The 15,519-nt window shown below is 35.6% G+C and overlaps 1 protein-coding gene across 1 annotated transcript in view; it reads right to left on the bottom strand.

The window, feature by feature from the left end:
- Nucleotides 1–15,519, bottom strand: part of UBE2G1 (ubiquitin-conjugating enzyme E2G 1) — an 87,407-nt gene that overhangs the window by 11,767 nt on the left and 60,121 nt on the right. The window contains exons 2-4 of the mRNA XM_004684757.2: nucleotides 15,031–15,133; nucleotides 7,475–7,572; nucleotides 2,015–2,193 (exon numbers count right to left, since the gene is read on the bottom strand). Of these exons, the coding sequence (XP_004684814.1) occupies nucleotides 2,015–2,193; nucleotides 7,475–7,572; nucleotides 15,031–15,133 (380 nt within the window). The remainder of the gene's footprint in view (nucleotides 1–2,014; nucleotides 2,194–7,474; nucleotides 7,573–15,030; nucleotides 15,134–15,519) is intronic.

Raw genomic sequence — 15,519 nt, 5'->3', positions numbered from 1 at the left:
CCCAAGTCTGGCCTGTCTGTACCTAGTTCTTGTATGCATAAATAAATTAACTCAACAGCATTAAAAAAGATGGAAAAATTTACAATTTACAAACAATGTGAAATTTCCAAGAATCAAAAAAAGGACTTAACAGAAAAGGAATGGAGAGCACCTCAAGTAGGCTTAATACCAATTTTCTTATTAGTAACACTAAATACTAAAAGACAAATTCTGTACAAATTTGATATTCTCCCTTATAATTCTATGAACAAATTACCAATCAAATATAATGAGCAAGGTAGCGTATTTAGATAATTTAAGGCTGAGATATAATTCTCACATTCCCTTGCTAAAACACTACTCTGGATGAAGTTCAACAAAAGGAGTTAAGTCAGGCTAGAAGTAAAAAAAGGAGCTAGGTAACAGTGGGAAACCCAAAGGCAGGCAGCAGAGGAGCAGATTGAATTAATCTACTTCGCAGCCCAAGATATAGGCAATCCAAGAGAGAGAAATTCAAAATAATACAGGCATTTCCTGGAATAATATCAATTAGGATGTTAGGACAATAAGCAAAAAATGCATAAAAATATGATCAAAGGTATACAATATAAGTGGGAAGAGCTAGTGGAAAAGTAAACAAAACTGCTTATAAGGAAACGAATGAAACAAATTAAATTAGAAAGAGGAATTGACAGAATTTAAGAAAAGGAATGGGGTAATACACACATTGTAGTATTCAGACTAGAAGTCACATTTGCTTATGCCGACTTCATGTTAAGGGCTATCTCCTACCCATCAGGAAACAACAACATCATAACCACTTCACAGTAGCATCTGCTATTTCAGTAATCAGCTGTCTCAAAGAGTTAATATACTTTGTGTATTTGTATTCTTGTGTATTTGATTTTGGTTTACCATCTGTGAAGTGATAAATCTCAACAGGGGTTAACCTACATATGGTTTTTCTATATGTAAGATCTCACCCAGTCATTTGAGGTTTGAAGTAACCCAATCAAAAAAGTGATCTTGTTTTAATATATGCTAATAAAATTCCAAAAATAAGAACAAAAGGCTTTTCAAAAAAGGATAGAAGTGAGGAACTAGAAAATATTCTAGATTAAAAAAGACTAACAAGCATGAATACAAAATACAATGTGGGTCCCTAGAGTCTGGATTTTCAAAAACAGAAACAAGAAGGTAGTTATAAAGAACAATATTGGTGAAATATGAGTGTAGACTATATATGTTCATTCAGTAGTATTATACTTACTGATTAACTTGTTCTATTCTTACATAAAACACCCTTGTTCTTAGAGAGGATACGTGCTCAAAAACTTTTAGGGTGACTCAAGAGAGTATCTGTAAAATATTCTCAAATGGTTCCCAAAAAAAATTACAAAATTTCCATAACTGATCCAGGCAAGTGTAAAGAAGTTATTATTTAACTATGGCAACCTTTTTTGTAGATATGAAATTTTTAAAAACAAAAACTTGGGGGAAATAACATTAACTTTTCCTAAGTATGGCTATAGGTAGTTATACGAGGGTGTCCTTTTTCTTAAAAAAACACAGGTTCTGGCCCTCCCTGGTGGCACAGCGGGTTAAAGCACAGCACTGAGAATCTAAAGCCGCTTCCACATGAGTTCGATTCACGCCTGCCCCGGAGGTGACCACATGGTGTGGCAGACCTCTCCTGACCCGCCCGCTGCTCCCCTTAGCAGTGTACTTCGTTGATCTGCCTGTTCTGCTCCCCACTCTGTCTCTGGTGAGGCCTCTCGCCGCCCCTGAGCCTCTGGCATGTAACCCAGTTCTGTATACACAAATAAATAAATCTTTAAAAAAAAAAAAAAAAAAAAAAACAGGTTCTTATTTAGGAGTAAAGCTTACTAACATCTACAATGTATTTTCCTACAGATTCAGGAGATAAATGGATATAAGATACAGATTGACACACAAGAGATATATATGTAGAGATTTTGTTGTTGCGTTTAATTAAAGGGAAGGAGGGCGGTGTATATGTAACCAACCACCTTACCGCAGCATCAACATTAGCAGGCGAGTCTCCATTAGGGTCTGCCAACATAGAAATGACACTTATCATAATGGTTTCCACGGTGTGGATGGGGAGCCAACGTTCCTCTGGCTTTTCATAACCATATTTATCTTCTCCAGGCTCATGAAGAATAGAAATGCATACATCACCATTTTTATCAACTGCAAAATTAGAGAAAAGGTTCCTGTTGTTTATATTTAAAATAATTTATTTACAAATAAAGTGTTATAGATGTGGTCCTGATTCCCACAGTATCTGTAAGAAACATTAAACATACAGAGAAACTAATTTCCAATATGGAATTTGTTTTCAGAAGACCAGACTTTACCAAACAGGATCTACTTGACAAACTTACCAGGAACATAAGGTATCTTTTTTACATTTGTGCATAAGATACTTAGCATATAGATAATGCTTAGTCTTCATGTGTAATAAACACAATGCCAATGAATAAATGGCAACTATTACACTTGTTTTCACTTTGGAAATTGAGTTTCTTTGTAATGATTTCTAGTTTCCTTTCTAACTTAACTCATTTTAATTAGTGACAGTCAAAGGTCCATTGACTTCCTTAAAACAAGAGAGCTAACATCATAATAGTTCTTAAGTAACAGGAATGCAAGTGTATATTTTCAAGGAATGGAAAATATTCCATTCAAACTTGGATATAAAATGAATTTTATATCCAAATTCATAAAAGCATGCCATATTACCAGTGAAAATCCATCAACATGAATGACATTTTGAGGTATTTTTTCTATAAAATTTAAGATCTAAGCTATAAATTATTAAACAAAATAAAACCAAAGCCCTAATTCATAACTCCCTTATTATCATCAAAGACTCCCCTCCCTATTAAGGAAATCAAGTAATACCTTAGTCTTTTATGGTAAAATTTTCCCTGGTTTAAAAAAAAAAAAAGCATACTTGAAGAAATTTCAAAAAATATAAAAATTTTTGTTGCAAAAACTTTCTTTAGCTAAATCTCACAAAAAGCCATTGGCATTATTTATATATTTTCCATTCTTCTGTCCTACTGAAAGTCAAACAAAATTGTGATAGGTATAGTTTTAAAGCTTATTTTTCAGCTCGTGACTCAAATAATTTCCTCCGTTGTTAAAAAGTCTAGGTAACAAAAACCATATTTCTGTGTGTCATTGCTTTACCAACAAACACTTCCCAAATGCCAAACACTTCCCAAATGCATACTGTTTCGGGCACTCATCTGACACAACACATACAGAAATGAATGCTAACAGGCACTTGGGAGCCTTCAATAGCATAAAATCTTTTCGCACTTATCACATATAATAAGTACTTTTTCAAATCACTTCTCTGAAAACACTGAATGTTTGAGTCTATCAGAAACAATTTAAAATAATTTCCTTTTTCAGAAATTATCATAATTTAACACTTTGTTTTCCTGCCCCAAATTCTCCTGTATAATCTAGCATTTTTAAATTTAGCTTAATACTTTAGAATAAGGTTTGCAGGCTTAATACCTATTTCCGAATACCATTTTAAAGGATTATAACCAACTTACATAGCCATAAATACCATATGATGTTTCTTAACTTTGGTTAATATGATGATTGCTTCTTAACTTTGGTAATTTTTAAATTTCAAAAGGGAAATCTGATTTAATTATCTCTTACATACTTCTGGGTTAAAAATTTTCCATGTCTGTAAGTTATACATGTGTCTCTTTTATGAAACATACTTACTATTTCTCTATGTATGTATTCAGTGTTTAATTTCTTTTTGCCCAATTGCTTCTTAATTTCTCTTGTTTAATTTTTACCTGTTAACTTTCCTTTCATCTAATACCCCAATAGTGTTCTTTATACAATATACAAACCCATTTAAGAATTGTACAATGTCATTTATCTTTACTCTCATTTTACTTTCTGCATTTATTACTTTTGAAACTGGCAAGTTCTTGTCTTCACCTCTCAGCAAAAAACTGATATTCACTATTATTATTTTTATAACATTTGTAACTTTATTTACATTTACAGAATTTTCATTCACTTTTTTTTTTTTTTTTTTTTTGGTCTAAAGAAAGACCACGGGCCCTCGACAGTGGCACAGTGAGTTAAAGTGCAGCACTAATGAAGCTATCACAGCCACTACAGCACGAGTTCAATTCCAGGCCAGGGAGGTGATCCACATAGCGCAGTAGACCTCTCCTGTCCAGCCTGCTGCTCCCTTTAGCAATGCACTTTGTCGATCTGCCTGTTCTGCTCTCCATTCTGTCTCTGGTGAATCCTCTTACCCCCACACCTCTGGCCTGTACCCCAGTTTGGTATGCATAAATAATCTTTAAAAATAAAATAAAAAGACCACAAAAAAAATGACGTATCTCTTTTAATTGTTAAACTGCCTGAATACATATACCCTTCAAATTATCTCCTAATTCTAAAACTGTGAAAATATGATTTATCTCTATCTTCTCTATTTCCTTACTACCTGAGTAGTCTTTCTCTCCTATCTTGCTAGAGACTGGCTTCTGTCCCCTATCAGGACTGCATGTTCTCACAAAGTGGTCTGCAGAACATACTCTCCTAGTTATTTATAGCTAGCTTTTCTGGTTAAGACAACCGATACTGCTAAGGACACCTTCTTGGACACAAGTTTCTGTGCTATACTTCCTTTTCCTTGGTCCTTGAGATATTCTCCCAGTTATTTTCTAGTTCTCCTTGGTCTCATTTTTGATGTTATACTACTCTCCCGTTTGAACCATTCCTTCCCATCCCCAGGGAAATTAACTCATTCATAATATCATAATATTACCCCAAGCTTGATTGACCTATAGCATTGACATGCACACTGCACATTTACAAGAGGATTTAATAAAACAAAGCTAATAATATTTTTACAGCTTTACTGAGGTATATTTTACTTATTGGAAGTACACCATTCAATGGTTTCTGGCACGTCCACAGAGTTGCACAACTATCACTACCATCAATTTCAGAATACATTCAACACCCCAGAAAGAAAACCAATACCCAATAGTAATCATTCCTGTTTCCCCTCAACCTTCCTCCAAGCTCTAAGCTACCACTCACTAAGCTGGGTTTTTCTCTACAGAATTGCCTGTTCTAAACATTTCACACAAGTGGACTACACACTGTGTGATCTTTTGTTATAGGCTTTGTTAGTGCATGTTTTAACATATATCAGTATTTCATACATTGTATGAACATACATTTTATTTTATTTTTCTGTTCATCTATCAATTGATCATGTGGGCTATGCCATTTAACATTCTTGCTAGTAGTGTATGTGGGGTTCTAATTTCTCTGTGTCGGTGCCAACACTTGTTTATTACCTGTCCTTTATTACTTGTTTATTACCCTGGGGTAAGGGGATGAAGTGGTATTTCACTATAGTTTTGATTCTCTAAATTATTCTGCCAATGACCATCAACTCTCAAGTTTTACTTCTCCATTACCACCCATATCTGGTGGTCAACAAATGAGAGAAGTGCAACTTCCTTCCTACCACTACGCTTACTAGTTCAAGCTTTCGTTGTCCCTTACCCAAACCACTGATAAAACCCCCAATGCCCTGGCTATAAACCTGGCTTCTTCTTCAAAGCCTTCCCCTATACTGCAATCTATTCAAGATAAACCTACTACTATACAACTTTATAATTCACCCTATAGTCTAAAGAGTAAAATTCAAGACATTGGACATCCATATATAAAATGCTGTTCAGGAAACATTCCATCTTCTATCTATCATTCCTTTATTAACTACAACACCACTGTCTCTCAGTTTCAGTGATAAGTTCACAGGTCTACCCTTCCTTTATATAGATCATGATAAACTTCTATCTTCAGTACCCAGCACATATACCAATGTTCAGTTTTCCTTTCATTCCATTTCATAGTGACTTCAACTGCCTTAGTCTAGCCCCCTTTGTACTTGCCATCCCTACCGCCATCACCTCTCAGGTACCCATTCTTCACAAAGTACGCCCTCTCTCAAATTGATCTCGGTTGATTTATTTCAACCTTTAGCATTTACTACCATGTGAACTACAAAGAAAAGTCTTGTCACTCTTTAAAAAGAAAACTTTTAAAATCAATTTTCCTTTAAATTGATACTGTCACTGCTATCTTCCTGCTTAATAGTAGAGAAGCCCCATGCATAACATAACATAGGTGCTCCGATTCAATTTTTTCATAGTCTGGGAAACTAAGGCTCCAAGAGGCTTTACTCAGAATAACAGTCATTCTGTGGTGGAACCAACATTCACGAGCATTGTTATATCTTCTTTAGAAAAAAAGCACCCCCAAAATTACCTATTATACATCAAGTACTTTAATTATGGCAGTAAAACTGCCATCAGCCCAGGAAAAGACAGAAGAAATATCAAAGGAACAAGAGGTAGATGATGCCAAATCATGGGTCCATACATTATGTAACATCAACATATTACCATAAATACACTGTAAGAGGTATCTTGTCATATCTTACTATTAACAAAAAACAACTCTGTGTATTTTATGATCACTATTATCTATCTAGATGCAATGACACATTAATGACTCCTTTGGTTCTCTGTAGTTTTCCATTAACTAATTCTACTCTCTAGAAAGACCCATTTTTCATTTACTACTACCCCATGTTTACTTCAAGGAAAATTCAAGGATTTCTCTTCCTTGTAACCAAAAATCTTTACCATAAACAGTAGAATGAAGATGAGGATAGTAATCTAAAACAACCTTGATTATACACAGTCAAAATGGGGGAGGGAGATCCTTGCAAGCTCTGCCATATAATATATATAAGCCAAAAGTTCAGGGAGACTATATATAAATAAACATTGTTATTTAGTCTAACCTTTGGCTTACAAAGCAGATTTTAAATAGTAGCACATCTTCGGACAAGAAAATCAATGCCACAATTTAATGTGCAGCAGTTACTATATGCTTCCCAAAGGTTAAAACATAGTACTTTATTCCATTTGACCTTTCCATGTCACTTTGAGGTAGATTGGACTCTCCTTTTTAACAGCTAAGAATACAGATTAAAGTTAAAAGTTGCCCATGGTATAAGAGCTAAGATTATAAATTAAAAATCCAGGTATAATTACTTCTCTACTCTTTCAATACCTAATGAGTCACCTACTACCTTGGAAATTGTTTCCTCAGTTATGAGAGCTTTATTAATTCTGAATAGCAACTTTGTGTGTTTTAGTGTGGAATGTCATGAATCTCAAAAAGCTGTAAACTAAATGAACAATTTGTTCCCCCACATGATCACTGTTAACTCATTTTCTCCTAAGGACTCTAAGGCAATGCATTATGAATAATGACCATAATTTATTTAGTACAAAAATTCCAAAGCATTTTCAGTGAGAACTATTCTTTCTTATTTACCTTGCAAACTTCACCAACAAGCCTTCAAAAGTAAAACTAAAAAACTTACCATTTGGGTGCCAGATTTCTGTAATAAATTTCATTTTAGGAGGCCGTAGGGGATAATCTTTTGGAAAAGTGAGATGAGCCTTAAAAACGCCACCTTCACTGGAAAAACAAAAACAAGTTCTTGCCTGTAAGCTTCTGATTAATTAAGCAGACAATTATTAAAAGAAAGTATATTGAGTTTACTTACTCAAATATACAGTTTAATAACTAATAATTAAACTCTCAAATAGCTAGCAAAATTAAATACTTTTAAAGGGCATCCAGATCAGATCACATTATTGTAGTAGAAAGCTCTATCACTTCTCATTGTACTTAAGTCAACATTCAGAAAGCTTTTAACATTGTAAGTGGCCAGGTTGCAAATTTCTCCAAGTTGATTTTAAATTATCATTCTCTATTTCAGTATGTCTCCTCCCAATTCTGGAAGTACATACCAAACATCTATCTCAGAGCCTATTGAAATTTTGCTCTTCTCTGCTTGGGAACAGATGTGCTGATTTTCCTTCCTTTCATTCACCCATCTATACATGCATTCAACTCATCACTTAACAAATATCTTTACATGTCAGGCACTGGGAGTACAGCAGTAGACAAAATAATAGTCCCTCAGGAGTTTCTTTTAGTGACTTTGCATAGTGGTTCCAGTGACAGATCTCATGAATATTGAAATTGTTCTATATCTACAGGTAGTATTAGCCACCTAATATATGGGTAATGCAACCAAGAAATTTATTTTTTTATTTTACTTAATTTTAGTAGCCATTTATTTAGTGGCTAATAAATGCTAGACAAGGCACATCTAGAGTTATTTCCATTTACTTAGAAATGATTCTTGAAGAATTGTCACAATAACACAAGTTGTATACAATATTAATACAAACATTAACAATAAAAATAACAAGATCAACTCAGGTATGGGACAAAAAAAAAAAAGACTATGAAGTTCCTGGTTTTGAGCCTTTGGGGCTAACTGTTCCTTCCATTTAGAATGCTTTTGTCACCCTTCTTATCATTCAGAATTCAGCTAAACTGTTACCTCTTAGGAAAGATTTTAATTGAGTATCCAGTTTAAATATATATATATATTTATTTATTTACACATACAGTAACTGGGGTACAGGCCAGAGGTACAAGGGTGGTGAGAGGATTCACCAGAGACAGAGTGGGGAGCAGAATAGGCAGGTAGATGAAGTACACTGCTGAGGGGAGCAGCAGGGAGTTAGGAGAGGTCTGCTGTGCCATGTGGGTCACCTCCAGGGTGGGGATCATGCTGAAGTGGCTTTAGCTTCTCACTGCTGTGCTTTAATCCACTGTGCCACCAGGGAGGGCCAGGATTATCCAGTGTTAACTAGTCACTGTGTCCCTCTATTACACTGATGACCTCTTTTAGTTTCTTTATTACCACAGGAAATCATGTATCTGTTATTTTTTTGTTTGATGTATCCACATTCAGAAAAGGACCATGTAACTGTATTTGTTTCAGAACAGTGAGAATCAGCTTATTAAATAGTTTTCATTCGTTAGACAAGTATAAATTGGTTACCAACTCGCTGTGGATACAACAGAGAACAAGAAGCTAGCAATTACTGTTTTCATAGTAACTGCCATTCCAGAGGAAGAGGAAGCCATCAGGAAAAATATCAGTAGTGAGTACTAGAATTATATGAGCAATCTAGTGCAATCTACTATTATTTTTTTTAAAAGATTTATTTATTTATGCATACAGAACTGGGGTACAGGCCAGAGATGCGAGGGTGAGAGGCTTCACCAGAGACAGAGTAGGGAGCAGAACAGGCAGATCGACGAAGTACACTGCTGGTGGAGCAGTGGGCAAGTCAGGAGAGGTCTGCCTCCATGTGGATCTCCTCCAGGACAGGCGGGAATTGAACTCATGCGGAAGTGGTTTAAGCTTCTTAGTGCTGTGCTTTAAGCTTCTTAGTGCTGTGCTTTAACCCGGTGCGCCACCAGGGAGGACCCTACTATTATTTTTTTTTAATCCTACAAAAGCCTATTTGTCTTTAAGAAGAAAAAGTGGGGGTATATTTGTATAAAGACAGAACTATGTCTGGAAACATGACTCTGATATATAACAGTTAACTCAGAAGCACAGGAGTATGGGATCTTATACTTTCTGCTTTGCATATTTCAACATAACTTAAATTTTTAATCATAAGCAAGTAGCAACAATTACCTTTTTTGATTATAAAAGCAAAATGGGGTGTAGATCATTATAGCAAGCACTTTTGAATACTCAGGAAATGTCACTGGACCTTAAATAACCTTGATAATACAGCCTTGGTAAACGTAATAGGAAAAAATGGCTACAAGGATTAAAGGAAAAAACAGGGTGATGAAGTATAAGCATAATGAACAGGGATTTGAGAAGTTTAACAGTTAAAGAAGACAGTAACTCCATGGGAAAACAATATAAATGGAAGATTTGAAAATACCCAAACTGTTTGCAAGACGGGAAGTTGCTGGCAGAAAGACTAGAAATACTAGAAAAATGACTTGAGAAATTAGAACAAGGAAAGTAAGGGAAATAGAGGACCAAACTAGGAAAAAGAACACTTCTCCTTTTGCACAGAAGAAACAGACTGAATACAGAATAGACACCTAGGGGAAGAAAGGAAGAAAAATGACAAAATGCCTATGGTATGGAATTATTTTTTATAAAATTATCTGGGACCTCCCTGGTGGCACAAAGGGTTAAAGCACAGCACTGCAAACTAGCTGTGGCCACTTCAATGGAGTTCGATCCCCTGCCCTGGAGGTGATCCACATGGAGCTGCACACCTCTCCTGTCTCATCTGCTGCTCCCCTCAGCAATGTACTTCATCAATCTACCTGTTCTGTTCCCCATTCTGTCTCTGGTGTCTCCTCTTACCACCCCTGCACCTCTGGCCTGTACCCAGGTTCTGAGTGTATAAATAAATCTTAAAAATATATATATCTAATAAAGACAAATAACAGACTTGAGGGGGAGTGGGCCTAGAATAACTTGTATCACACTGATACAAGAAGTTATCTTCTACTCATGCTACTGAACTTTATAAGTTAATACCAAAACTGGCTTTAGGATATAGTGATTATGTGGACTAGTTTTTTTAAACTGGTGCTGCAAAAATCAATTAAATGAGTCATTAACCAGTTTTTAAAAAAAAATAGAAATTTTTTATCAGTTTGTTTTAATTATATAGTCTACATGTAATTTCTACTCACTGAAAGTGTATATTTACATGTATATAGTGGGCCATAAAATATTTTTGGTTATGTGTTGCAGTAAGAAAAAGTCTGAAAGTCATAAATACAGAAGATAGCCAAGAAACTTCATTCTACTAGCTTTAAATTCATTTTCCTAGGTTCCTTAATTTTGATTGATATGGTCCACTTAAAGTTTTTGTTAACTGACTGGAAACTGACTGGAATCCTGATCATGATAAATTGCCTTCCTGTGAAATTATTTTCAATTTTCAAAAGTCTATCAAATTTAATTAATATGGTTATTTTGAGAATTCATACAATTTTCATTCTATCAATACCTATCAATGCTCTTCCCATTCAGAATAATTCATTCTATTCCTTATGTTGTGCACCTGTAGGTAAGCCCCATAATATCCCCTTTTCTGTATAAATCCTACCATTTTTTTTTAAAGTCTAGCTAAGCAGCCCCAATTCATAGGTGCAAGCTTCTAGTAAATAGCCAAGTTAGCAAGAACTCAAAAACCCACAGGGTACAAAACCACTGTAGACTAAACACTAATATGTTACATATTCACCATTTGTCAAATACAGGAAGATGCTATTATGATTAGCAAAATGAATATTTATTAAAAAGCATCAAGTTAAAAGCGCAGCACTACAAAGCTAGCCAGGGCCACCTTAACAGGAGTTCGATCCCCAGCCAGGGAGAGGACCCACATGGTGTGGCAGACCTTTCCAGTCTTGCCCACTGCTCCCCTCAGCAATGTACTTTGTCAATCTAACTGTTCTGCTCCCCACTTGGTCTGTGGCGAAGTCTCTCACCACCCCTGCACCTCTGGTCTGTACCCCAGTTTAAAAAAAAAAAAAGGCATTAATTAATGAATCCAAAATATCTTTCTTTACAAATTTTCATCACAAATTCTAACTGCATGATTACCAAGGTGATGTAAAAGGGGTAGGTAACCTTCTTGAGAAGGTTAAGAAACCCTGGCTTAATTCAAGTTTCTTCCATGAGGCATCCCTTATTGTTTTTGCATTAAATTAGAACGATCAAATTCTATCATCTGCCATTATTTACTTTATTTAGATATATTGTATATTGTCTTCTGAAATTGTTTGATACCTAGCTCTTGTTTATTTATCAGCCATATTCCACCATTTATCCATTATTCTGATGAAATATTTGATTTTTTTCCTTCTTTTTTAGCTATTACAAACAACAGAAAGAACACAGAAAATCCTAAACATTTCCTAGGCATAAGTTTTTATTCTAGAAATGAAACTGCTAAGGCAATATTTAAGGAGTATTCAATCCCTAGAGTTAGAGAGCTAAACAAAGGCATTTCTGAAAGCCCATGTTCTTAAGCACTACATGTTAAGTGACGTGGTACTTCCACTGATCAATGTTCTAAGCAATGTTGGCACTAGATTCATTTCCTCCAAAATTTCATTGCAAAACATATGTCTTATGACGCTAAAGTAATACTAATCAGAGAGCTTATTTAGTTAAATCTACATTTTCTAGACCCACACAAAGTAGTACTAAAAAATATATACATATAGATTCTTAAGCTTCTGTAAATTTTTCAATTATTGCCAGTAGTGTGAAAACAAAAGCATACTTCTTTAATCAAACTGGTGATTAAACAAAGAGAATAAAAAATAAAAGGTTACCAAAATCTGTCACAGAATTTTGAGACCCATTAAAACAAAATTTAAAAAACAAAGAAAGAAAAACCATGTATTCACAATTCATGAATATAAATAATATAATTACATGGTATGACTCTCCCAACTTTATTTAAGATTTATTTATATTTACTTATACATGCAAGAACTGGGGTATAGGCCAGAGATTGGTGGGGTATGAGAGGATTCAGGAGAGCAGCAGGCAAGACAGGAGAGGTCTGCTGCCCCATGTGGGTCAGTGGGTCAGCTCCCTGGCTGGGGAAATCAAACTCAGGCTGCAGTGGCTGGTGGTTGCTAGTGCTGAGACTTTAACCCCTTCACCACCAGGGAGGTCTCAAACTTTAAAGACCTGTATCACTCCTTTCTGAAATTTTAACTTCTGTTGATATGGATGTTTATCCACACTACTTGTTCTATAATCTGAGTATAATAGGTATACAACAATTCCAGGATGTCTGTCTTTCATATAGATTGACAATCTATTTTTAACAGTGCTAGGAAGGTTAATAGAGTAAGTTATTACATAAAAAATGAAGATTAGTATAATGATCAATATACATGCAACCATCAGTGCCAAAATGGAATGTTTGAGTTCAATGTGTCCCTTATTCATTACAGTGAATGTAAAGAGTGTGGAGTGCCCTCTAGTGACTGAGTGATGGCTACTGTGCCACCATGAAATACCACCAACTTCTAAAAGGAATTTAAGTACAGTATTAATTTAAATGATTTAATTATTAAGTGGTCAATTAGATCTGGGTACCATCAAAGTTCACATTAATTTCAATCCTATTACCCTCCCTCCTCTCCATTTTCAATCTATTTCCCTTTAGAGGCAGTAATTAATACTTAAATTTGTGCATTCACTCCCACTAACACTTAAACAACTGTCTAGGTGGCTTCTACCTCTTCAAGTTACTAATATAATAAGCACATTGGTAATTTCCAAGCATAGAAACTGGTCTCCTTGGTAGTACAAGGTGTTAAAGTCTCAGAACTATGAAGCTATGCACAGCCAGTGCAGCACAAGTTTGATTCCCCCCGCCAGTGAGGCACATGGCACAGCAGACCTCTCCTGTCTCACCCACTGCTCCTCTCAGCAGTGTATTTCAGCAGATACACCGGTTTTGCTCTCCACTGTCTTTCCTGAATCCTCTAACTCCCTGCACCTCTGGCCTATGCCAGAGGTGTATGCATAAATAAATCTATCTTTTAAAAAAAAAGTAGAAATTTTCTGGTCACTGACATTAGGAATACATGCTCCATTTTACAGAGCATTAATTATTAGTAAATTTAAGTTAGTTTTGGCCCTCCCTGGTGGCACAGCAGTTAAAGCGCAGCACTACAATCGAAAGCCACTTCCACATGAATTCGATCCCTGCCTGCCCCTAAGGTGACCACATGGCAGGGCAGACCTCTCCTGACGTGCCAGCTGCTCCCCTCAGCAGTGTACTTCGTTGATCTGTCTGTTCTGCCCCCCACTCTGTCTCTGGTGAATCCTCTCACTGCCCCTGCAACTCTGGCCTGTACCCCAGTTCTGTACAAATAAATAAATCTTAAAAAAAAAATTAAGTCTAGTTTGCAAACACTTAGAACAGAAAACAAGACTGAATCTAGAAATGATAACATAAAATGTTTAAAGATACTCCACCTTTTTCTACTGCTCTTCGATACACATTTTGCTATCATCTTCATAACATTAGTTTAACTAGTAGTAAATAGATGATTTTATACCTTAACTATCACTTTGAGAAATTTGGAAAAGATGACCTTTTTTTAATTTTAGGTTCAGAACATCTTGATTCTGTCAATACTCTGTGGGGATCCAATTAGTGAACCACTAAAATTGACCACTGTGAAAGTTCTTTCTAAACTTTTTAAGACTGTGATATTACATGATGTATTTTTTTTTACTTTACAAAAGTTCATTTTTACATCATTTTGTACATTTTTCCCCCCATCTCAATTGTAATTCCCGTGGGTTTCCCATCACCAAGTCACCCGTGTGCCATCACCATAATCCCGGCACACCATAATCCCGTGCATTTCCCTCCCTCCCCCCCCCCCCCATTTTTGATCCCATTCCTCACTCCACCCCCGCAAAATGTCTCTGGTATATGGTTGTTCATTATTTTTGTTGTTTTCTCGCCTGGTCCATTATACTCCTGCTATGATTACACAATGTATTTTACACGAAAATATCCCAATCTAATAACATGCTTTAATTAAACTAGTAGAGTATTAAGAAGAGTAAAGCCATGTCTTTAAAGCTCTTACATTCCCTCTGGGGGTTCAAGGCATAATACAAACACAAGAGACGGGAGGAAAGAGAAACTTTTCAACAAAGAATTTCCTTCAATTCCCAATCTGGTCAAAACCTATCTAATTGAGGATATAAGGAAAATATATTTACGTGTAACTTCACCTTAAGAATAGCTTTCCTGTAAAAACGTTATTCTAGTTAGTGAGAAATGTTTAAAACAGTAAGTTTCAGATTAGTTTCATGCAAAAACCCAAGGCATGGATCATTCAGCACAAATGATACCAAACACAGCCATTTCACCTGTTCTTTCAAAAAAGAACTTTACTTCAGTTTTTTTCAAAATAGTTTACAATTCAACTAATTAAAAGATACAATTATACTATCAATCCCATTATACTTACTAAAGTGTATCTGGAGGACCTATAATAAGGACTTCCCATCGGTAGAGATCATTGTCATCTATTAAACCTGCTGAAAAGCCTTCCACTGGATTTTTGTTGAGTTCTGTGGGGGAAAAAAATTTTTGATCAAAACATTTAAGTACATAAATTTCATCAAGGAGATAAATTACAGAACTTGAATATACATATTACAGATGCCAAACCATTAAGTGGATATAAGTAGATCCATTAGAAAAATGGATACAGTAAAAATTTCCATTTTTATGGCACAATAAAAGTAATGGGGCTCTCCCCAGTGGCGCAACGAGTTAAGCACCACATTATGAAACTCTCCGAAGCCACTGCAGCACAAGCTGGATTCCCTGCCAGGAAACTGAACCACATGGTGTGGCAGAACTCTCCTGACCCACCCACTGCTCCCCTCAGCAGTGTATTTCGGTACATCTGCCTGTTCTGCTCCCCACTCTGTCTCTGGTGAATTCTCTCACC

Source organism: Condylura cristata, unplaced genomic scaffold (assembly GCF_000260355.1).
Source record: "Condylura cristata isolate star-nosed mole 26May11 unplaced genomic scaffold, ConCri1.0 scaffold00017, whole genome shotgun sequence".
Classification (NCBI taxonomy): domain Eukaryota; kingdom Metazoa; phylum Chordata; class Mammalia; order Eulipotyphla; family Talpidae; genus Condylura; species Condylura cristata.
The sequence above is the reverse complement of the archived record's forward strand: the minus strand, read 5'-3'. Positions and strand labels throughout refer to the sequence as shown.